General features: G+C 42.4%; 1 protein-coding gene across 2 annotated transcripts; it reads left to right on the top strand.

Moving 5' to 3' along the window:
- The first annotated feature begins 12 nt into the window (after nt 1–12).
- Nucleotides 13–23,333, top strand: rnf38 (ring finger protein 38). 2 transcript variants are annotated; one of them, XM_015003265.2, is made up of 13 exons: nt 13–149; nt 988–1,667; nt 12,795–12,856; nt 17,647–17,849; nt 18,538–18,919; nt 19,009–19,173; nt 19,430–19,594; nt 19,830–20,006; nt 20,095–20,198; nt 20,312–20,396; nt 20,476–20,597; nt 20,696–20,795; nt 20,938–23,333. In XM_015003265.2, exons 1-13 carry the CDS (start codon nt 133–135, stop codon nt 20,998–21,000), a joined length of 2,325 nt encoding a protein of 774 aa, XP_014858751.2. In that variant the 5' UTR covers nt 13–132; the 3' UTR covers nt 21,001–23,333. The 2 variants fall into 2 exon arrangements, with proteins under 2 accessions (XP_014858751.2, XP_014858752.2); XM_015003266.2 differs by having other exon boundaries at nt 14–130.
- The last annotated feature ends 861 nt before the right edge of the window (nt 23,334–24,194 follow it).

The following is a 24,194-nucleotide window of genomic DNA, read 5'->3' on the forward strand; positions in this document are numbered from 1 at the left end:
TCTGGCATCGATTGGTCGAGCGTCGTGAAATCCGACTTGAGCGTTGACGGTCTGTCACATTTCACACTGGGCTCATACGCTCACATTCACAGGGCTCACAATAATATCGACAGATAGGAGCGCGTTGAAGGTATGACTTTCCTGGTGAAGTACGTACTCCAGACGGGGGACATTGACCTGGTTTCAGCGGTGTTCTCTGAGGCGGGGTCTTATCTCTTGACCGTGTTAATTTTAGCCCCGGTTCTTTCTTTCCAATTCTAGATTCACCACTTTTTTCCTCTCCAATCTTTCTCTCAGCGCTTCGCTGTTCGCGTCTTCACAGCTGGGGGACTCACCACCACCCGGCGACTCAACGTAACGCCAAGAACCCAACTTAAACCATTTTTGGATCATTTTTTAAACGTTTTTCCACCAGTTACCCGGCGTTTTAAGGGGATTTGTGGCGTTGCTCGTTAGCTCCGGGATTTTTTTTCTCTTGTGTTGGTCGCTGCTGGAGGAGGGGTTGGTTGGTTGGCGAGGCTTGCCAAGCTAACGAGCGACATTACGCAGACTGGCTAAACAAGTTTAAATAAAGGGTAAAGTTAATGTAAACTTAATTAAGGAGAAAACACAATGAGGACTAGGTGAAATGGTATAGAAACGCGGTTGTTTAACTGGCTAGAAAATTGTAATATCGCTTTTATCTCTGCGCACTAACCCTAGCATCTCCCCCAGCGTTAGCCTCCCCCGAAGTTAAACAACGTTGTCAATGAGCGATTGAATAAATGTTGATTCAAAGCGGGTGTTTTCACTTTAAAACCTTACATTTACGCTTATTTGTATTAAATACGAAACTGAGGATGGTCTCTGTGTCAAGAGTTTCTGTGAAGGGGGTTTATCGCTAGTTGTTGAACCAGTTTTGTTGTGTGTAGTGGACGAAGTGTATTAACTTTTCTTAACATACATTTTTAACTTATTTCATTCTCAAACTTCTTTCTCTCCCAACAGCCCCTTAAAGCTGCTACTGTGGGAGGAAACGAGAGAAAAAGCTCAGAAAAAAAAAGAAGTAGAGGAAATCCCCCGAAAGGAAATGCCAATCGCAACCGCTGGACAGCCAGCGACTCAGGAGCCCAGAGTTTGCCCCCGGCTGCCCTCCACCCCGGAGCCTGTCCCTAAAGGGGCTGATTTATTCGAAGAGGCGGGGGCGGCGGAGTCGGCGGAGCGTACAGAGTACGGGGCCGCCGAGGGGGGCAGAGCGGGGTTCGGGGGCTTCAGTTTCAGCCACAGCGGCGCTCTGAGCTTTGTACAGCCCGGTTCGACCAGCGGCTCTCCTCCGCATTCCCCGACCGCAGCCTCCTCCTCCTCGTTCCTCCTCCACCTCTCTCACCCCCACCAAATGACTATGGAACCCCCTCGGACTCGATCGCGTTCTCGGTCTGGATACTACCAGCAGTACGGGGTTGGGAGTAACAACACCGGAGTTACGGTGTCCAGCCACCACCAACACCACCACCACCACCTCCTCCACCAGCAGCAGCAGCAGCAGCAGCAGCACGGAGCCGGCTGCGCACCGCTCGGAGCTCACAGCAATCACCCGGAGAACCAGCAGCGAGCACCGGGAAGCAACGCCCCTCCCGGCATTCACCGGCTCCCCTCGGTGCCCGGGGCGCACCACATCCCGATGACAGGTACATGTCCCCACTCGACTTTTGTCAGTGAGAGAGAAGTCTCACGTTTATTGGACTTTTGTTTTCACACAACCTCTGCCTTGAAGGGATGGATGGCAGTCTGGGGCGGGGCGGGGGGTGTTTTTAGAGCCAAATTGAAACAGTGAGGGGGTGACTGCCCTGTAGGGCTGGCATGACAGTACTGTTTGTGTATGTGCGGAGACGTTTGATGTGCTCTAATTAGATGGGGTGTTACATGGGCTTGTCTGGGCGGTGCAGAGTTAACACTTATCCAGTAGTTTAATGAACAGCAGCGGCATTTTTGTTGGTGTGTGTGTGTGTGTGGGGGGGGGGGGACTGGGGCAGCTTCAAGCCTACAGAACAGCTGAGAACAGGATGTAAACCTCACTTTGTTATAGCGGTGCAGCACCTCCACATTTAGTCAATTCTGCAAATACTTCTGTAGCTAGGTAACAAGACTCGTTGTGCACAGGCTAAAGTTTGTCCGAAGTAGGCATGGGGTTTTTCCTTTGTATGTGGAGAATACTAGACTATTTGTTGATGCGGTTTCTAACAACAAATTGCACGATTAGACACTTTACATACTGTAATAGCTTTATTGAAAGTATGTAATTGAAGATTTAGCTCTGGCTATGATGCATTCAGTTTTGTTTATGTCCAGGTTTACAAAAAAAAAAAGTCCCTTCCACTTGCAGTTTGTGTTGGCTCTAAAGATGCTTGGAGTTATGTTTTTACCAGCAGCTGCCTTGGTAACTTATGTCTTGACGTTTTCCTTAACAAAGATGAACTTTGAGTGTGGGGTTGTTGCTGGGTGTACATGCAGGGTCACTCAGACAGCAATTCAAGTGCAGTGAACCGTGTAACATAGAAACACCTTGGCTAGAGTTTCACCTTCTCCAAAGCGTGGTTAAGATTCGTTTTTTTTTTTTTTTTTTTTTTTTTTTTGTCTAATGCATACACAAAACACTCCAAAAAAGTTATGAGGGAACATATTTCACCAACCTAAATCTTGATGCTATGGCTGTTAACTAACTGCTCATAAAGATAAAGCTGGAATTTATGGATTTGGTATTTTTGTGTTGTCATATTGAACTCTATTCATTTATTTTTAAATTCTGCTTCCTCAGTCATGTTATCCAGCAAAACAGCACTCAGCTTACCAAAACTTCCTATTAAAAAATGATATAAAATCAGTCTCTGAAGGTTCATTAGAATAAAAACAAAGGCACCTTTAAACAGAAAGTGCTTGTTGGTGTGTTCAAAGAACCCTGCAGCATTTAATTGAGACTGGAATTACCTGTCCTGCAGAGCCAGACTAAAACAGCTGAACCTGTCTAAGCAAACAGGCCCCCAAACCGTGCACATTTTCTGAGCAGTGCCGTGCTTACTGATTGGCTAGGAATTGTCTGTATTTCTTTAGAGTGACATGGGAGAGAGATTGAAAGACGATTAAGAAATTGCCATACCAGCCTGCATCATCCACGTCCTTTTCGTCATCAGAGTTAGCAGCCTGTAATTTCCACTGTCAAAATAGCTTATTTATGACATGTGGGATTGCTTGAATCAATGGATGGAATGAATAAACTGTACTTGGATCCAAGCTGAATTCAGTTGAAGGCATTGCAGGGATGTTTAGTGAGAGCTGGGAAGCAGAACCTGCACACAGGACTGCACTTCAGTCTTACCACAGCTGTGACTCAAATAACACAAATGTCTGCAGCATTTAAACCTGATTACCTGTGTCATTTCCTCCCCTGGTCTCTGTTAAAATCTCTTTACGATCAGCAGGGGAGACGATCACTCATCACTTTCTATTGTAGATGTCTTATATAAATGGTAGTAGGGCTGTTTTGAAATTAGGATTATTTAAGTTTGACTGTATATTAAAAGGAGTGATTATTTTATTTATATAATTTTTGAGTACAGTAGAAAAGACATTGTTCTTTTTTGTTAGGTCTTTGCAGTGCTACAGATAATGACACAGACATGGAGCTTTTCCATTTCCCCTGTGTGTTCAGCTTACTTGTCTGGTCCATACAGCGTCATGCAGCATTATGTGTTTTAAAGAAAAAACAAAACAAAACAAAAACATCAGGCTAACAAAAAAAAAACATCTTTAGTGATTGAAATCTTTTTTTCTCAGTGATGTTTTTTTTTCTTCTTCTTTATCTTCTGTAGAAACATATTTCTTCTTTTTGATGTATTCTTGGGTGAGTGCGGAGGTTTGTTAGAGGAAGTTCTTGCAGTTAATGTCTCTCGTACCATCAATCAGAAACTTGCCTGCAGGCAATTTTCATACAAAGCTTTACCTCTGGTTAGCCGAGTAAACCTGTTTTGAAATTCTCTTTCTCTGCAGCACAGATGTTAGCATGGTTTATGAGCACCCAGTGGCAAAAAGGGTCAATTGACTCTATATGGTGATCACTGCCAATGAAAACAGGCCTGAGTTCATATCCCAATTTTGTATTTAAGATCCAAAGGGGAGAGCCATTTAGGGAAACTGACAATATTAACTTATATTTTCTATCTGGTGGGAAAAGCTTTGACTTCCCAATATAACATTTGTCCAAATTGGATTTTTCTTTAAGAAGCATAATATGATACAAATCCCTAAAACCAAACAGTATTCAAAATATAAGTTAAAGAGAACCAAAGGCAAAATGATTCCTATTTACATTTTAAGCTGTCTTTAGGATAACAAAAGGAGGTTTTCATGTACATATTTTCTTAGGAGAATGTAGAACTCTGGGGTTTCCAAAATATTGCCAACATGTCACAGATTGAAAAAAAAAAAAAATCAATAAAATAGGTTGCTTTACAACCTTCGTATTATCTCTTATAGGTCTTGCTCTCTCTTGCTCCCCGAATGAACCGTTGATGTAGTAGAAAATATTTCCTTCTTAAATAGCTTCTTACATTTCAGTTTTTTTCTTTTGATTTGAATACCTGCCATGTTGACAGTAACTAACCTTTAGTCCCCTTCCCTCAGTATCAACTCCCGCATTGAGCAGTGTTGTTGTCAGTATGACCCATTAACGCTTGGTGCTAATTAGCATTTGTCTGTTGAGTTTCTGACATCCGTTCATCGGATTGGATAGACAGACAGGACTGATCAGCCTGAAAATGGTTCTCTTGAGGTAAAAAAAACATTTTTTTTTGTTGGTGTATTTCTAGTATATTGTAATAAAAACAGGGGTATTCCCAAAGCACAGTTTCCCCATCATGTTCTGGCTCCCTGACAGAGCTCCCCTCCATCCTTTTCCTCACATTACTAACAGGCAATATGCATATAAACGGCAGCTTCAGATTTGTCAACACATTTTTACTGAAGTCTGCATTGCACACATATGGAAAAAGGGAAACATTACTAACTTTAATTACGCTATTTTTTTTTTTCACTTAGCATTTGAAACTTCTCAAATTTATTGCACAGAGGGAGGACATTATTGCTGAGTAATATCTGAATCACTCATTTGACGACAGAAATGTTTCAGGATAATTGGGAGTTGAATATTCTTTTAGCAGAGTAAAGCAGCTGGTTATCTGGACTCTTCCCAGAACAACACTCCTTATTAGACCCTCGCTTCATTCCCAGAATCAGCCTTCCTTGTTGGCTGAGCGTGAAAGAAAAGGAGAGATACTTAATCCACCCTTCCCATGCTAGTCACCTGCATTGGACATGAAAGATAAAGCTGTCCTGTAACTCTTCAGTCCCCGCCCCGCTCCCTCTCTCCTCTCTTCCCTTTGTAGTCTGGTTGTAATTCTTTTGGACCCTTTTTTTTGTCCTCTACCTCATTTGTTCATTCTTTTTTATTGTCTCGAGTGCTCCCTTTTTTATTTGACAGACCGTCTTGTTTGCTGCACACATGACTGTGCCCACCTGGTTTTCGAATTGTAACGTCCATTGAGATAAGTGTCTCCAAAGTGTGCAAAAAGCACTGCCAGATTGATCCGAGCAAAAAAAGGGGAGGGGAGAAGCCCAAAAAACATTGTCTGTAGCATTTGATATCCTGTCCTGATTCTGTCCCACTTCTGTCACAGCCTGTCCTCTTTTAGCCACATTCCCTTCTCCCTCCCCTCCGGATCGTTCAACCCTTTCTGTACCCCTCCGATCCATTTTCTTTGGCCTCCTCCCTCACATTTGTCTAATGGAGGGATCGTTTTAATGGATTGCCCAAAGCAGCAGCGAGGCAGACACTACAGCCACTCTACATCTACCTCTCCATCCCTCTGTCTCTGACAGAACTGGAAACATTCACGTTGTTTAAGTTCTTTTTCTTCTTCTTCTTTTTTTTTACTTTCCTTTGTCTTGGCACCCAGGCAACCCCCTGCAGTGAGAAGAGAAACCCTTTCACTCTGATTTACCAACTAGTAGGGGTTTCAAGATGCTCTTTCACTTCAAATAAACAACAAAGAAGTCACTTTGGTCAGGAGGAGAGGATTCCTGGAAGAGTGGACTGGTGACCTTAAATGTGGCCTAAAATCTAAGAGATGGGCTTTGTTGTGGTTTGGAAAAAGTACTTCTAAGAGGGAAAGAATGCCAAAGGTCAGGTGAAACCTTAAGAAATGTCAATATAAAAAGAAGAGAAAGGCCAGTAAGAGTGCAAAAAATGTTCCAGAAGAAAAAAAAAAAAAGTAGGGTTAGTTTAAAAAGACATTGTGTGGGATTTGGCAGGTTTACTGGAGTTGCGAGGAAGCGCAGTGCATATTTTCTGTTTATAAAGGAAGGGTCAGGTGCAGAAAGAGGTTGAGGAGAGAAAAGGGAGAGCTAATTAGATGGAGTCCTGTGAGTATTAGGAAAGGGAGCATGTGAGCAAACCTCGCGAACCGGAGCTGGCAGGAGGAGGAGGATATCACGGGCAGCACTGTAAGCAAAGCACAGAGAGGAAACCCGACTTGCAAACAGCCTCTGAGCTTACAACCTGTAGAGCAGCCCCTGACTGAGCGCCGAGAGGAGGAAGAAGGATGGGCAGGAGGTGCTGTTTGCCCCGACTGTTTGCATGTTGACCGGCTGTCTCTGTTGATTTAAGCAGGCCAGTTGTTCAGGAGATGAGGCCTGGTTCTGTCATGGCAGCAAATCTGTTGCTTTCTGTTCTGCTGGCTGGAACTCAGAAGGACGATGACTGCAACGTCGTCCGAGACGTCCTTCTTAAAAATTTCACTTGGGTTTTATAACCCTATTCTGGGAAAGTTATCTCACAATTTCCCAATGTTGTCTAAAGAAATTATGAAACGGGAGTGACATTGAGACTTTTTCAAAGATTATTTAGCGAGTGTAATATCCTAGTTGATTTTCAGGTTGTAGAAAACCAAAGCAGTCCTAGTTGAGAGTTAGAATCACTTCTTGTAGTGTTGGCAACGAGGCCTGTCATGACAACAAATTGACCCAGAAATCATTGTGATAAACAATAATAATGTTGTTTTGAGACCATTTTCAAGTAATGTATTGATAATGGCATAATGATGCAATTTTGCTCTCTCAAAGAGCCATAAACTTTAATTTTGTAAAGAACATATGACTCAGGAACTGGAAGATATTTTAAATATTCCCACCACGCCCCAAAAGAACAACCATAAAACCATAAAAATGGGGGAAAACGCACAAATAAGATAAAAAGAACGCATCATTTTCCTTAGTCTTCAAAATTTTTCAATCCTTTGTTTGAAGGTGCAAAATGTACCAGATTTTTGTCTGTGACAAACTGTAAGAAAGTTGAAGGGGTGTGAATCATTTAGAAAGGACTCTACCATTCAAACAAGTTCAGAAGAGTACTTTAAAAAGCTAGTCAAGTGTAACAAACTCTTTCTTCTCCAAGCCCTTCCTGTATTATGATCCACGGCCAGGATACAAGGTAAATATGGTTATTTCAGTCATCATCTTTAAGATATGGCAAATATCATCCAGTTTAGAAAGTCTTAGAAATTTGTGTTTGTATTGTGGCCAAAAAAGAAAGAAAAAAGACAGCTGGACATACTGTGCATATGGCACAACATGCTGCAGGAATGGTAGAAAACTGTCACTTAGTCACAAGTTTCCAACTTATAACCTTTAAAACCAGACTGTTACTGGAGACGTTTATTTATTTTTTTCTTTTACTATTTATTTTATGAATTCATACAGCTACCCCACTTTTACAAATATCCATTTTTAGAGAAATTCAATCTGCAGTGGGGTCTCATGTGCTCAATTTTAAAGCACATAAATTGCGCTGTGGTAAAAATACAAACTGGGACTTCGACACAAGTTCAAATTATGTTTTAACGATAAGGTCAAAGTTAGTTGGGGAGCACTTTTTTTTGTTTCAGTGGTATCTCCACCCCACCACAGCCATCTAAAAACAGCTCATCAGCTGTTTTATATTTGTATCTATGGGACAGAGAAGGACGATTTTGGCTGTGAATGCAGAATATAGAGTGAGTAATATCATATGGTCTGAAGGAGTGGTTAGCCTCGTGCGTTTCATGCGTCACAAACTTCCTCAGTGACTTGCGCTGTTGGGGACTGTCAGAAACTTGTGCTTGCAGGTTGTAAGGCTTTGCCTCTAAAACGGTCGTAATGGCAGATCTCTGAAAGGATGTCAGGAAAAGCAGCAGCATGTTGCACTTAAATTCTTAAGTTCAAATGGGGGGGAAAAAAAATCACAAATGACAGGTGGAAATACCGTCATAGATTTTCTTCAGAAGCTGGATGGGCCTCGTCATGCATTTCTGGCAGGGCTAGGCTTTGAGTTACTGTTAAAGGTGCTTTCTAAATTAAATCTGTCATCTTTAGACGGGGATTATTTTTGATTTGTCAAGAGCAGTCGTCACGAAATTACGCTTGTTCATGCTCGGATGCATCGTTTCTGTTTGAATACGCAGCGTTTCCAAGTAAATTTGAGCATAAAAGTTGGCTCCGACTTTAAAAGTGGTATGGTGTTGATGCATATTTAAAGAAAAAAACTTAATGAAGTTAAATTAGCTACTGTTAGCTAGAGATGCTCAGAGAAGTGGGCCAGTCGCAAATTCAAAAATCAAATCCTTTTCCTGTTATTGAAGGCACAATGTGAGCTGACAACCGCTGTTCTGTGTAGATGTTGAGAGGAAGACTCAAAGTTAGCTGTTTTCAGCATCAGTCAGGAGTTCAAAATGAAGTTGGTTGAAGCACAGAAATGTAAGAGGCTATTCTCTGAAAAGCTGAGACCTGACTGTGGTTCTTTTGGGTTGCACAAAAGTGCAAAGCAGATAATAAGAAGGCTAAATGAAGTACATTATGAGCTGCTCTGTTTTATCCTTTTGAGCTCGAAACTTTTCAGTCATGCTGGATTTGGAAGTGTTTGTAGCCTTTTGGAAATCTCAGAGTTGAGATGAATATCTGTGTTCTCTAAAGCGCCACACAAAGACCGATGTTTTAATATTGGTAGCTGTGCTAACTTTGCTAATTATCAGGATAAGATGCTCAGAATGGTTTAAAATGTCAATTTTGTGATCATTGTCTTTGCTTAGAGTAATAGTGGACTCACACAACTGATTAGCGCTTCCCTGTTAGCTTTTTTTTCTAAATTGGAGAGTGATCTATTTTTTTTTTATCTTCACTATAAATGGGTTTGTGCGCTAGCTTAAAGTTGCTACCTCTACACTCAGGCTCCTCAATATGAAGTGTACAAACTTCTGCTTCCAAACAGTTTGTCTGATGTTTAATTTTACTCCCAAGAGCCAGAGACGGATAAGCAACTTTAATGTGGCAGCTAAGACAGGGAACGAAAGGAACATGGTGAGATGTTGCGCGACAGGAAAACATACAAAAAGCGGAATGTGCACACACATTTGTGCCATCAAATATTCAAAACAAGCATTATCTGGGCAATCTTTACCAACATGTTCTGTGACAGCTTTCCGCTTCAGTGTGAAATGTGCAGTGACATGTGTTCAGGAGGCGGGGTGGTGTGAGAAGTGCGTGCATGTATGTGTGGGTTTGTGTTTCACATATGTTCAATTTTCTTTAGAAAGCGCTGCATCAGTCGGTCTTCTGTCCATCGGGCTGTTTTGTTCTTACAGTACAGCTGCTCTGCTTCTTATCTCGGCTCTTATCCGTCAAACCAGCTGCTCTCTCCAGTGGTTTTGTCGCCCGGAACGGGAAGAGGTAGTTTACCTTGGAGCGCAAACGGGGGGTGATGGGGATCACGGACAGAGATGGCGCGATAGGGCAAGGACAGGAAATGTGGATGCTGTGTGATAAAGCGGCTGGAATATATGGGAGACAGACAGGTTGGCTGATAGGGAAATGGATCGCTGGCAGGGAGGGATGTAATGAAGGGATGGAAAGTGTGAGGAGGAGGAGGAGGAGGCAGTGTATGAAGGAGGGTACCTTAGCCAGTGCAAGGGGAAGGGATGAGAAAGGGAGGGGAGAAGTGGAGGAAATGGATAGAAATAGCTGATGCACTCCGAGTTGTACAGAAAATCAATAGCAGTCAAGAGCAGAAGCCACAACCCCCACTCTGCTCCGTCTGGCTGTTCCCTCACCCTCCACTGCCGCTTTTCCTCCAGTCGTTTTCCTCATGTTTGTTCCTCCACTCCGCGTCCTTTCCTGTCGAACTTTCCTCCTCGGAGCTCTCACACTTTTTTAATGTTCTCTTACATCCATTTCCTCCTCTTCTTCACCTCCGCTTTGCCCTCTTCCTGTCACCGGCGTTTTCCTTCCTCCACAGCTGCTCTGCATCTTCTGCTTGCAGAATGAAGTTGGCGGTAGTTTGACATGTAGTTAGAAAATAAAATCTCCTGTCTGCAAACTCAAACATATTTTTAAATGAATTTCCAAAATTGAGAGAGAAAGAAGGTGGAGTTCTTGACATATAACAAATAGTGGGCTTCCTTAAGTATTTCCACGTTTATTTCACTTGTCCATGTCACTCTGTGATAACACGACTTGGATAGAAACTTTTTAAGCCACTTTGAATAATTAACTGAGCTCACTGTATTGGTTGAGCACTAGAATCAATTGGGATTTATGTATGATTGAACTGAAATGTTTCTTTTTTTGTGAAGTGCCTGAAGACGACATTTGTTGTGAATAGGTGCGATATTAATAAAACTGAATTAAATTTAAAAAAATTTTCTGGCTGTAATTTGTACCAAGCTTAAACTACTCATTCGCTATAATACAATGTGATCGTTTAGTTCACTGTACAATCATCAAAGAATTGATTAATGTTTAATGACTTTGGACTAGATACGCTTTACCTCTCCACCAAACTGGGTTGTTTAGTGATTGGTGGGATTAAAGGTGGCAATAAAAGTCCAAGCAGGTCATTTGTTTGTGCTCATAAAGTCATACAAAGTGAGGGAAAAATAGAAAACAGACTGAAAATAAAAATGCTGCATTTTGAACTGGAAAGTTTGTGATCCACACACACTGAAGCACAAGCGGACATATCTGCTGCTGTTAGGTCTTAAGTTTGAGGTTGACCACATGGACCATGTTGTTCCTCCTTCATGTTTTCTTCATGGACCAGCTCTTGCTTTTTCTTCTGTTCACCCACAAATTACACCCAAGACAGACAAACGGGACCATTTTGTTGTTGTTGCTCTTGACGTCCATCTACTTTCACCAAAGTACAGACGATTCAAGAAGCTCTAGCTTTGTGCTGACTGTGTTTTCTGCTTCTTTTGTTCAGCGCATATTGATTCAACTTTCTTAGATTTAGGGACAGAACTGACGGTCTCCCCACACATTATAATTGATACTGCAGTCCTATTATTCAGCCATCCTGGAGGCCCAGACTGCAGAGCTAAATAGTGTGTCGTCTGTTACCCCAACAGCGGGTATGATGTCATTCAAACATGTTCTGTTGCCTCAGTGTTGCGCTCTATAGAGTGAGTCTAACTGAATGACTCGCCTCTGACTCAATTTACAGGATTCTGACAATGTGTGAGTGAGACCATATTCAGGGAGGAAGCTGGTTTTTGGCCCATTGTGATCAGTGAATGAGTGCTGCATGGAGGAGAGCTATGCAGCCGGCGAGTCCCATGAATGCTTCGTCAGTTCTCCGACCCTAAATCATCTCACTGGATTTGGGCTTTTAGCTATTTATTTTTTAAAATATTTTTACCTCACTAATAAAAGCTTTACGTTATTTATGTTGCTTCCCATCCAGATAAAAGAACAAGAAGAATTTTAATCTTTTTTAGCGATTGAGGGCTTCTGAAAACCTTCACTCTGTCTGCCTCGTCTTTTATTTCCTCTACATGCACTACTTTGTTGTCAGTCAGAGCTTTTCTTCAAAGACGGAGACTAGAATCAGAAAATAAATAAAAAATTCTCACTAACAACCGATAGGTGTAAAGCTCTTTTATGAAGGGCTCTTCTCGCATGCCTTCTAGGTTACCTCTCTTCATTTCTATTGTAGAGGTTGCTTCGCTTGGCGTGCCCTTGGGAGCATTTACCCTTGGAGCGCGTACCGGTGCCACCATCTGTGATCAGGACGTACCCGACCAAAGATTTGGCCACCGCAAAAAGGGGGAAAAAAATAAATAAATAAAAAAATTAAAGCAAATAGACAGACAATAAAAAAAAAGATGAAAGGATGGTGGTAAAACAAAAGAGTAAACGTCTTAGCGGTGATGCAGGCGGCAGTATCATCTGAAAGCTCCTGTAATCCTGGATTACTGTGTTTGTTCTGTTTGTGTATGTATACGTACTGAGCCGAGAGAACGCCATATGTGTTTCAGTGACTTTTATGCCGCATACGTGGTCAGAGGCCTTTCTCGCAAACATGTTGTCGTTGTTGTTGTTGTTTTCCGGTTCCAGGTGGCTTCAGGAAAATGACAACAAAAGGATTAAGTAAGCTGCAGATAAACAGATTTTACAGCACAATGACTGGGTACGCTGATCCATCAGGTCCAACAATATACAAATATTTACATTATTTGTATAGTGCCCCTTACAGTAATAACTCATTTTATGGCTCATTTTTAAGTTTACAGTCTTGCATAGATGGGGGGGGGGGCATTCAGTTATCATGATTCTCAGAATAAAACTCCAAGATTTGTATGCAATCGTCGTAAGCAAGCTGCAAACTATATTTTTATCATGTTTGAATCATTATTTCCCAAAGCTCATGGCCTGCTTTGTTTTTTCGTTATGTGCAGGGGCTTCTGGTGGAGCGTACCACTGCCACCCTGACCATGCATATGGAGAGGAGAGGGATAAGGTAAGCCAACACTCACTCGTTGTTAAGGCCAACATTATTAAAAAAAGAGGTTATCGTTGGGGATTATTTGGATAATAAATCAAATCATGGTTGTTGAGGGAAGAATATTTTCAGGAGAATGCTGGAATTGGCATTTGAGTAAAGAATTAATCTGGAGATTTTACCTTGTTTATTCCAAGAGATTGGTCAGTGTGCATCACAACATCCCAACTTAAGCAAGTCCTGCCTGACCCAATCAAATCACTAATTACAAATTTTAACCAATCTTTTATGAATGGAAAAGTGGGCCACTGAAGATTTGGCTTAACTGTTTGATTCTGAATTAGTAGATCAAAGGAAACAGTAAAACAATTTTCTGATCATGTTTTACTCAAGCGTGTGCAGTTTATATGGTAACGTAAAAGAATCAGACTGAGGTTCGCAGGTGTGGAGTCTGTGAAGTGCTACAAACGTGATGGTGCTGAAAACAAAAAGTGTTTGCAAAGAAAGCCATAGGTGACAAATGAATACCTGAGTAGTAATAAATATATTGACAGATTGTTTACAAACATGATTGCTTGCTAAAGCCCTATTACCCGTGACGATCTCAAAAGAGCAAAGTAGTAAATTATGGTAAACAATAAATGTTATATATATATATATATATATATATATATATATATATATATATATATATATATATAAGAAAACATCGACATGCTGGTTGTCGTAACTGCTTGAGCTGGAACGTCATTCTTGTGAAAATGACAACGCCGTCATGAGAGGATCGGGTTTGACGTTGCCGGTAGCTGTATGTGAATTTCCTCTTGTAGATTCCACTAATAAAATCACAGCACTGCGGTTTAGTTACTCTATATCAGGGAAAATGCTGAGGTGTTTTAGTTACTTTAAGGTTTAAAAAAAAAAAAAAAAACATTGTTTCAAAGCATGTTTGACCGAAAGGGTCTTCAAAAAAAGCCTGCAATGTATGTTTGAAGGAGTTCAAGTAGAACTCAGTAAATGATTTTAATAACCACAAGCGAGCACCTTTTAAAAGCATGCATATATTAACGAGAAAGTGGAGAGGCTGGACACTGAAGTGTTGCAGAAAGCTTGAAGGGAAGAAAGGGGAGGGGTGTTGCTAATGATTTCAGTCTCCAGCTGTGGAACTTGGTTGGAGTGAGAGAAGCAAAAAGCAGGATGAGGAAGGGAGGGACAGTGGTGGAAGAGCCAAAGACGAGCTTTGAAATGGTCTTGATTAGCGTTACTGGAAGCATGTCTGTAAATATTAATGACTCTCAAACAGAAAACGGCCATATTTGCTCAGTGTGTGCTTTCATAAAAGAAAATCGACTTCCTTGAAGAGACAAAAAAAACAAAAAACATGGACTCGGTTGTTGTTTTTGTCCTGCGTGATCTCGGCAGGCCTGCCCGACTTTATTTCGGTTCCAAGCAACGTTGGCGAAGCCACAACAGCTGGAGGCCGGAGTCGCTGTCCGAGAGGGTCGATGCAGGCATGTACGCCGAGTGGGGATGTTGTGAAATAGAATGTGGAAGGGTGTGTCAGGATATCTGACCCGCCTGGTTTCTACATGCACTGAATACAGTGCCGGTGAAGAGAAGTGGATGGATGGGCGCGTAGTTTCAAAGACTTGCTTTAATATCAGTCAGAGAGCACTTTAGTTTGCTTCTTCTGGTTTAGCTTTTCATCTTGTGTCCTTTCTTTTTTTTTAGCCTTGTGAAAATATGTTCAAACACAGCAAACAAACCCGCAGTTTGGAACATGAGGCCAAATTATAGCATATCGCTGGAGGACATGTACACTCCTTTGTCTGATGATGTTCCCCACCCTCTAACGGAGGGAGACGGGCCCATCAAACTTTCATACTAATGGGAAATAGTCTGCATGTCTGTGGAGTGAACATATGCATTTGTCCTTCTTCTCAACCCCTCTTGTCCCCCTCAGATTTTAAGTCTGAGTGTGGTGGGACAGGTCAGATAGACACAAGGGGGAAAGAAAACAAGAAGATGGAGGAAAAGAATAAGGGAGGTGGGGAGGTAAAGATGGGTTTAGCTTATCTGACACAAGGGAAAGGGGGTGGGGTGGGAGGAGATTGTTGAGCAGGGTAGGGAGAGTGCGCTGGTGAAAGAGTGTGGCTCAGATATGAAAATGGGCACAGTACATGTCCCAAGGGTTTTGGGGTTGGGGCCGAGGCTGGTAAAGAGGTTGTGGGGCGATGGGGTGGATAAGAGGAGCCAATAAGGAAGAAGAACAGATAGGGGATGCAGTTTCACTCTGTAATGGAGAGGAGTAGATGTTGTTTTCTGGACTGACTGTAATGAAATCACCCTGAACAGGTGTTATCTGTCCTTTTACAAAGTGCTAATTCGTTACTTTCTTCTTCATGTTCACCAAAGCAAAAACAGGTCATTTAGGACAAGTTGAAGGCGTCACTGAAGCTACAAGAAGGCAAACGCTTTGCAGTTTTAGAGACCTGTTTCTTGATTCTTGAAGAAAAATGTTTTAAAGGAGCAGTTTTATGTAAAATTGACTTTTTGAGGTTTGTATAATCTTATATCATTCCCTCTCTGAAAACATACCTGGAGTGTTGCTTTGATTCTTTCAATCCTGTTTGAGGATTCCAGGATTTTCCTGCTCTTAGAAAGTGCCACCTATTTCCACAAAGCTCCTCTTTGGAGCTGCTCCTCCAGACTAGTGGCAGCAGCAATTAGCAGGAAACACCTGGTGGAACTGCAAACCTGCAAGTCATCTTATCATAGAAACTACTTCTCAGCCCAGGGTTTCTAAGAACTGTTGTAAATGACATAATGAGAACAATTGTTGTCATGATGTGCGAAAGGGGGGTCGTGGGAAGAGCTTCTTAAAGAGACAGAGGCCAATTACAAGGTGTCAAATTTATTTTAAGTCATGTTTGATATCAAATGAAGGTAACATAGCTACTTGATGTGCCTGGAAAGTACCTACCGCACCTAAAAATAATAATAATAAAAACTGAACTGTTCTGTTCTTTCATGCATCATCTTTACCTTCACCCATCCTGACAGGTGAGCGGCAGGTCTGAAATTCAAAAATCAGTAAACTCACCATACCTTGGCTGTACTTGTTTGCACTAACCACAACACTCTTTATTGTGGAAGTGGCTGCTTTAGGAATAATACTCGGTTGACTGATTTCAGTGGGTTATATAGTTTAAAGAGGGAAAATAAAAAAACGTGCATCTTAAAAGCTGTTGGAAGCTATTTAAGAGGAAGTTTTCTACAGAGGGATGCCAGCTGCTAATTTAGAGTGGCAAACAGAGACACTACTGATGTTGCTCATTTTACCCACGCCACTTTGTGTTTTTGGAGGGGGTTTTTTGTGGCCAGCTTTTTTTAGATGCTAGAAGTAGCCACATGCCCTGAAATGTAATTTTACAAAGTGTTTCTTAAATTAGAAACGGGCAAATTGTCCTGAAGCTTATTTTGTCTTGTTTAAAAACAGTAAAACCGTCTTTTACAGCCACTACTTACACACACAGTGTGGCAACTGCTCACAGCCAGAAAGGCTTGAAAAGGTCTCTCGAATGTGATCGTTACGTCTCCGACCCCTACCTCATGTTTTTCTTTTCTTGTAACTCAACCCATCTCTAAATTTTTATATTTCAATACTTTCCTAGTTCTTCCTTTCTGGCTCCAACTGAAGGAAATCGCTCTAGTTAGTACATCCAGCGAAGTCTTCAGGCTCTCATCAAACCACGGCACTATAACTAAACTACTAGCATAAACTCTTCATGGCCCCACAGTTCAAACACATTAGATTTTTTATTTTTTGTTGCCTCTGCAGATCTTCAGAAGGTCGTGTTTATGGGCTGCAGAAACAGTGGCAGCTGCTCATGTGTGAATTTGCGCATGTCTGCAGGCGTTTCCATAACTGCGTGTGTTTCTGCAGTCTGCTCTCCAGCTGTTTCCTGTTAGCTATCGTACTGCTGCTCTCAGGGCTGCTGAGCTGTACATGTGTTCGATCTGGTGCAAGAAAAAGTTGCTAGCTGAGTCACTTAAAAAAAAAAAAATACTCCATACTATGACTTTCCTACTTTAGAGTGAAGGTTTGTTGAAATGGGCACCGTTTGGGGAACGCGAGTGAAAGGTAGATGTAGAAATCATGTGTGTGTGTGTGAGAGAACCTGGCTGTCCTGCTGTGTACCGCAAGACTCATCGTAAGGGAGAATGAGTAACAACTGAAACACGGGCAGGTCTGTGTGTGTTCTTGCCTCACCATGTGCCAAGTGTGAGAGTCACTGGCTGACTGTAAGTGACATGACTCACAGATGAGTCGACGGGATGGAAACGCTATACGATAACTCTTGAGTCAGTGATAACTGAATGACTACACACGCAGCTATTTGGCCGTGTTTGCCTACATTACCGCCTTTTTTTCTTTTTATTATTATTATTCTGACTACACAAGAAAGTACAAGTCCAGCTGAGGGCGTGTTCCTGCGATTGGCATATGGGCTTGTACGCGCTTGCCTCCTGTTTGCATTTCCTCACTCTGAGAGGAAGTAACTTTGAACCCTCTGGGCCGCTGTGTGCTCGCGGTGTAAAAAGCTCCCCTTCGTAGATGCAGTAAACCTGGAGAAAGACGCGCGGTTTGACCCATACAGGTTTGCCACAAAGGGATTCTAGGGTCTGACAGTATGAACTGTACCCCAGAGGGACAAAGAGCGGTGAACTAGATGTATTTGATATGAATGCTCTGGGTCACTAAACACAATACTCGTCTGTTTCCCCCTCTCCCCTCCCTTATGCAGAGTGAGGAAAGCCCCAGTCCGAAGCGCCAGAGGCTGTCCAGTCAGTCCGTTTTAGAGCAGCTGACCTCATCTGCGCCGCTACCATCTACGCCGTCGCCCCCCATCCGCCCATGGGAGTCAGGACCTCCGAGTCGGCGGCAACCTCACCCTCACACACACTACCACCAGGAGAGGTGCCTCACTCCTCCACGGATCAGACGGAGGTAGAACCTTTTGTTTGTTTGTTTTTGGGTTTTTTTGTGTGCCACAGTGTCCTATGTACAGTGTTTCTCCAAAAGTTTTCACAGCCCTTAAGCTTTTCCCCCCATTTTGTAACATTGACGTTTGTGGATTTTAAAGTATTTTATAGGCTTTTATTTGATACATCAGTGCAAAGCAGAACATCATTTTGAAATGGAAGGCAAATGATTCACGGTTTTTAAATTGTACTGCAAATGTAAATCTCTAAAGTGTGGCATGAGTTGGTTTTTCACCCCACATTTTCACTATTATTCCTAAAAAAACAACAACCAATTAGCCTCAGTAGGCATTTAATTAGTAAATCCACCTGTGTGTTCTTCAGTTTCGTTACAAATCCAGCTTTTCAGTGAAGGAAACAAATATTTGTCAAATGAACACAGGAGAAGTAAAAGTTTGAAGCAGGGTGAGATATAATATCTCAAGCCTTGAGTTGTTCAGTTTATCATTCAAGACTAGAACATGGTACAATTGTAAACCCATGATGCTGACAAACCACACTTTTTGGACTTAAAACAAGTTTGAAAACCGTGTTTCCTCCTACACATGCTAGTCCTTTCTGCGTAGCATCACAAAACGTGCAAAATCTCCAGCTGTGTAAATATCTCTGCAAGTCTCTGAATGGAGCGAACGATCTGCTGTCCCCTCTTGCAGTCCGCCCGCGAGGCGCCAACGCGGCCGTCTCTCCAGGCCGTCCCGCCACCCGCCTCTTCATCACCATCCCTCCGCTCAAGGACCTACGCCTCGCCCGTCTCCGTCTGAGCGTCAGGACGAAAACTACCACCACAACCCCCTTCCCTCGGCGCATCAGACGTACCCAGCACACACTCCAAGCACTTATCCTCAGCCCCCCACAGCCGGCGGCGCAGGCCGAGGTTCTGAGGAGCCCCGGGCCTTCCACCCCCCCACGTTATCGTCGCAACTGTTGCACCCGGCCGCCCATCATCACCCCCATCATCACCATCCTCACCATCAGCAACAGCATCACGCAACACAACAGCAGCAAGGAGCCATGGTGTTGGACTTGCACGATCGGGTTAGTTTGCATCTGTCGAGCTGTTGAAGACATTTACCTGTGTTAGTTAGTGTGTGTGTTTTGATGCGAGCTGCTTGTGTTCTCTCCAGCTGCAGCAGGGCAACATACCCGTCTCCTACACAGTGACCCCTGTCCCTCCACACGGCCTGGCGGCACCTCTGTGTAGCGGTCAGCACATCCCCCCCTCCTGCTCCTCTCAGCAGCAGGTTCCCACCTGTAGTGTGGTCTTCAGCGCCGGACAACACTACCATCCGGTGAGAGAAACTCCTCAGTGTACAACATGTGGCGTTGTTTGTACAGTTTGTTGCAGTTTCCATGGTTCTGTGCTTTAAAGGAAGTGGCTTATCGTGTGTTAACGTTTCCCAGTTTGGAGGAGGAAGTTGGTTTGCTAAGTCACAGCCGCCACCTTGTGGCAAAGGTGGCACATTACAGTTGATATTTAAAAAAAAAAAAAAAGACTTTTTGTTTTGACTGACTTCCTTTTTCTCTTTCTTGCCTCTTTTTTTCTAGATGTTACAGGCATGTTCGATGCATCATTTGCCGGTTTCCTACGCATTTCCCTCACTGCTGTCTAGTGACCCTCAGTTCCTGATTTCTCCTCCACCTCATCTCTCCCACCATCCGCCCCACCTGCCCACACAGTTCCTGCCTTTTCAGACTCAACAGCCAAGATCGGTATGCGAACAGTCTGCTTCTAATGCTTACCCTTTACATTTGCTTACCTTGTATAGTTTAAAAAAATTGCGACACAAGCCATACAAGAATCGTAGCGTACTCCGGGTTATTATGACATATAACCATCAAATAAATTTCACTGCAGTACTTACTTTTTGCTCAGATTTACCACAAAAGTAAAGCAGATTGTTCCATATTAATGTGTATTTTTTGGTTTTGTGGATATTCATCTCAGCCCTTACAGAGGATTGAAAACGAGGTTGATATAGTGGGAGAGCAGCTCCCTGTCGGAGGAAGCTTCAGCTACGCCCACCATCACCACCACCACCAGCCTCCCTCCGCCCTGCCGCCTTCCACTCCGCTCCAGTTCCTTTCACACCATGACCCCCTGTCGCAAGATCTTTTCACACTGGTAAGGGGAATATTTTTTTTGCTTTCGTTTTTAAATCCCACATCGATCCAGCGATTATATTATTGCTTTGCTTTTTCTCTTTTTGCAGCCATATCCCCACTTTATGCCTCGGCGATTCGCCAGTCGCCGTTACCGCTCGCAGCAGGCCGTGCCCCCGTCTCCCTACCATCCCAGCTTCCTGCCTTACTTCTTGTAAGTGTCCCTGCCCCTCCACTCCCCTTTCCTTATGTTAAGCCACGCTTTGGGTGAACGCTTCATCGTGACGACGCCAGCAGCATATTTTGATCACTGTTTTTAACTCGCAGGTCAATGCTTCCTGTTCCCCCGAATGTGGCTCCTACCATCAGCCTAGAGCTGGATGTGGATGACGGAGAGGTGGAAAACTATGAGGTAGGAATAACTGAGTTCTTCAACTTAATGTATTTGTGAACCAGAAGATGAATATTTTCTTTCTATACGAAATCTCCAGGCCCTGTTGAACCTCGCCGAGCGGCTGGGGGAAGCCAAGCCCAGGGGCTTGACCAAGGCAGATATAGAGCAGCTACCATCATACAGGTTTAACCCCAACAACCATCAGTCGGAGCAAACACTGTGAGTAGCTTCATTTTTTTATTTTTATTCTTAGTGCTTTTCCTCTTATCCCATCAGGCGGCAGTTTTAACAGCTTTTTATTTTTTTGTGTGCTGCAGATGTGTTGTTTGTATGTGTGACTTCGAGTCCCGCCAGCTCCTCAGAGTTCTCCCCTGTAATCACGAGTTTCACGCCAAATGTGTTGACAAGTGGCTTAAGGTGAGTTGTGTTTCTGCTCTCATAAAATAAGAAAATCAGTTTTGAATGCAGCCGTCTTCAAAGTTTTTTTTTTTGTTCCTACATGAAGTCATAAGTTTCATTTCTCACCGTTGGAACGTCCTTGTTTTTTTTTTTTTTCCAGGCTAACCGCACCTGCCCTATCTGTCGAGCCGATGCCTCTGAGGTCCAGCGGGACTCTGAGTGACCTCAAACAACCACCATCCCCAAACCCCGTTTTGGATGCGTAAACCATAAAAAGTGAACCGACTCATTCTGTCAAAACGACTGGGACCACTGCACATGAAACAGCATTTAGGTGTCAAAACCTGCTGCTTAATCTTGCTTACTTTATACTTGGACTTCTGAAGCCTTCTGTTTTGTTTAACTCATCTTCTAGTCTGCCATCTTCTGACGGTTGCTGTGAATTACCTTCTTAACACACCAAGCTGCAAATCCGTTTTTAATGTCGTCGTGAATGCTTTTCCATGTCTGAACAGAGGACCTATGTGTAATTGTTTTCAAGGATGTCTTTGTTAAAGGTCGGTTTTCTAAGGATTATGACAAAGCATAAAAAGTAGTTTCGTATTTTGTTGTGAAAAAAAAAAAATGCTCTTTTAAAATTTTGCTCTTTGTAAGGGAGTTGAACTGAACGCAAGAGATTTATCTCTCGCTATCCTTGTTTTCCTGACGGTTAAAGCAGCCTGTTTGGAGCGAAACGAAGATTTATTTCACTGTGTGGAATGACGTTAAAGTACTTTGCATGGACACTTTGTTCTTTCTGTGCAAGTCAATGTGGTTCTGCTCATGAAAAGTTCCTTATTGGAATGATTCATAATTCAAATTCAAAAATACTTTATTGATCCCAAAGGGAAACTAAATAAACCACACTTCCAGAATTTGTTTTCCGCTCTCGGATTGATTTGAACTTAAAGGAAGTCGAGAATACTTTGGAAAATTTTAGGGAATTTCTGAAGTGAGATTTTTGTCCTCTGGGAAGTTGACTTTTCCTGTTTTGTAAAATCATAAACTTTAACCACACACTGACGTTGCATCTGATAGTAAAATATCTTCAGAAATATTTTAAATCAAGCTTTCTTTTCTGCAAAAATCTTAATTTATTCTCCGTACGGTTGGAGCGAGTCATTTAAGTAGGTTATTGTGTCTGCTGGTCGCCTTCTGTGCAGGCGGCGATCCAGCTCATTTTTTTTCCACCGTCTACCAGGAACAACTTTGACACACTTTTCAGGTTTTAACTGGCTCCACTTTGTTTCACTGGCAGATCTAAGGCTTCAGCACTTTACAGCGACTGGATTCCTGCGTTGCTTTCTTTGCGTTCTGAACAAACCGGTTTTGAGTTCAGTCACCCACAGCGACGCAACCAAACAAAGTTTTCACTTTCTCTTGAGAGACCTGTTTTATTTCTGAGCCCTTTTGGTTGATGTAGTGACATGTTCTGCCAGAGATGCAGGCAAAGGGGTTTTGAAAGCTGAATCTGTCCGAAAGAGGAGAAGTAAAAGATCACGCTGCGTCCTTTTGTTGGTAACAATTCAGAATAACTCTCAGCAGCAAAAGGAAAAAGAGAAGTATTTTAACTACAAAGCAGTAGATTGTTCAGATAATTGCTTTCTATGCACATCATCTCACCTTTTGAGATTTTCTTTCATCCCGCCCTTCATTGGAACATTTTGGGGGTTAATCTACTTGTTTCCCGTTGGTCTTATGTTGATTTGTCATATAATAATATAAAAAGATGTTCCATTCAAACTACTGTTAGGTCGTTTTCGTTGCCTGTTTCATCTTAACGCACAACATTTCCAGGAGACACTGCATGAAGTGCTCTGAAAGTTTGTTGAGCCACTTTTAGAGGCCTGCATCCAAAATGCCTTTTCTACCAATGCGTCTTCTCCGGGTCCAACTCGCATCGTAGGACAACCAACGCATTCGAACCAGATGTTTGGTTTTGTTTTCTTTCCATCATGTGCAAACTACAGTTATGTCTAAATCTGTTATTTATGTACGCTCTTCCTCTGCGTCATCCGTCTAGGAAAAAAATCACGGGAATCAGTGTGGACTGCATCGTTTCTAGATGTCGTATGTGTGATTTTATGCATCCTCTTTTTCTTTTTTTGTCGTACGATTGCATCGTTTTGTTTTCTGGTACACTAGCAATTACCTCAGTCCCACTATTTGTTTTTATCTACTAGAATATGGCGCAAACGGTATGATTCGTGCTTTCATTCTGATCGCTGGGTTGTTTGAGAAGTTTTCCTTCAAACTCTGAAACTGTATTATTCAAATGGTGTTATATTTAGTTTCATTATGTATTATGTCTGTAACCAAAACCATTTGAAGGCTTAAGATGATGATGATGATGAAATTTTTAACAAACATTTGTACATTTTGTATGAGAGTTACTTATGGTAATACTTTATTAAGTAGTGCAATGATTTTTTTTTTTAAAACCCTTTACTCCCCCAACCCCCATCTTTTGGATTTCAAAAGCTGGTTCAATAATAAATGTATAACATGCTCTTCTAACTTTGTGCTTGTTGAGAATTTTGTCTGCAGCTCACGTTTTGCACCTCATCACCAGTAAAGGTTTTCGAAGATGTTGGTAATTTCACGATGAGAGCTCTTGGTGGCAGTGTAGTTCTGTCGTCCTGGAAGGCTCCCTGTAGATGCCTCTCAAAAAGTTTAAACATCATAGAAAACTTAATTTATTCGAAATGCGAAACTCATGAATTGCTTTGACACACAAAACTACTGTAAGTGTTTTATTTTTTTTAAAATGAAAGCTCTAAGGAGACGACGGACACTGCAGTAATTTTTTCTGCTTAAGAAAATGTAAAGTTAATGGCAGCAGCAGCTCCATGTGTGGCTCAAGGATCACAGTTTAACCCTGTAGGTTTGACGGATGTCCAGCAGGAGGTAAAAAGCTTTTACAAGGAGGTTAAGCCACAAAAGTGCACCGCTAAAGAAAATAACTGTTCATAGTGTCGCGTTTAAATGCAGTAATGGAGAAAGGTGCTCAAATAACCCGGGCAAGCACAGCCTTAAGACGATTATAGAGCGACAATCCATGTAAGGGCTGTGAGGAGATTCATAAGTCAAAAGATTAAAAGAAAAAAAAATGGAAAGAGTGGAGCAGCACACGATCCAAGGTACTTGAGATCAAGTCCAAATTCAGAACTTCATGTTTCCCTCTCCAAGCTTCATGGAGATGCTGATCTTATCTTATTTTCCAGCAGGATTTGACACGTGAGAATTCAAGGTCATGCATCTTCAACTCCAGTCCTCGAGGGCCAGCGTCCGTTAACCTTTAGACGTCCAGCACACCTGAATCACAAATGGCTGACTCGCCTCCTCATTGTACAGCTCAGTTCCTGCTAATGACCTCAT

This window comes from Poecilia mexicana, unplaced genomic scaffold (genome assembly GCF_051168715.1).
Source record: "Poecilia mexicana isolate PSO_F unplaced genomic scaffold, ASM5116871v1 scaffold_1, whole genome shotgun sequence".
NCBI classification, from domain to species: Eukaryota; Metazoa; Chordata; class Actinopteri; order Cyprinodontiformes; family Poeciliidae; genus Poecilia; species Poecilia mexicana.

Excerpts from the sequence above, each read along its gene's own strand:
- rnf38 (XM_015003265.2), top strand. Across the intron at positions 1,668-12,794 it reads GCACCACATCCCGATGACAG|GGGCTTCTGGTGGAGCGTAC; the intron begins GTACATGTCCCC and ends CGTTATGTGCAG. Across the intron at positions 20,199-20,311 it reads AGCTTCCTGCCTTACTTCTT|GTCAATGCTTCCTGTTCCCC; the intron begins GTAAGTGTCCCT and ends TTTAACTCGCAG.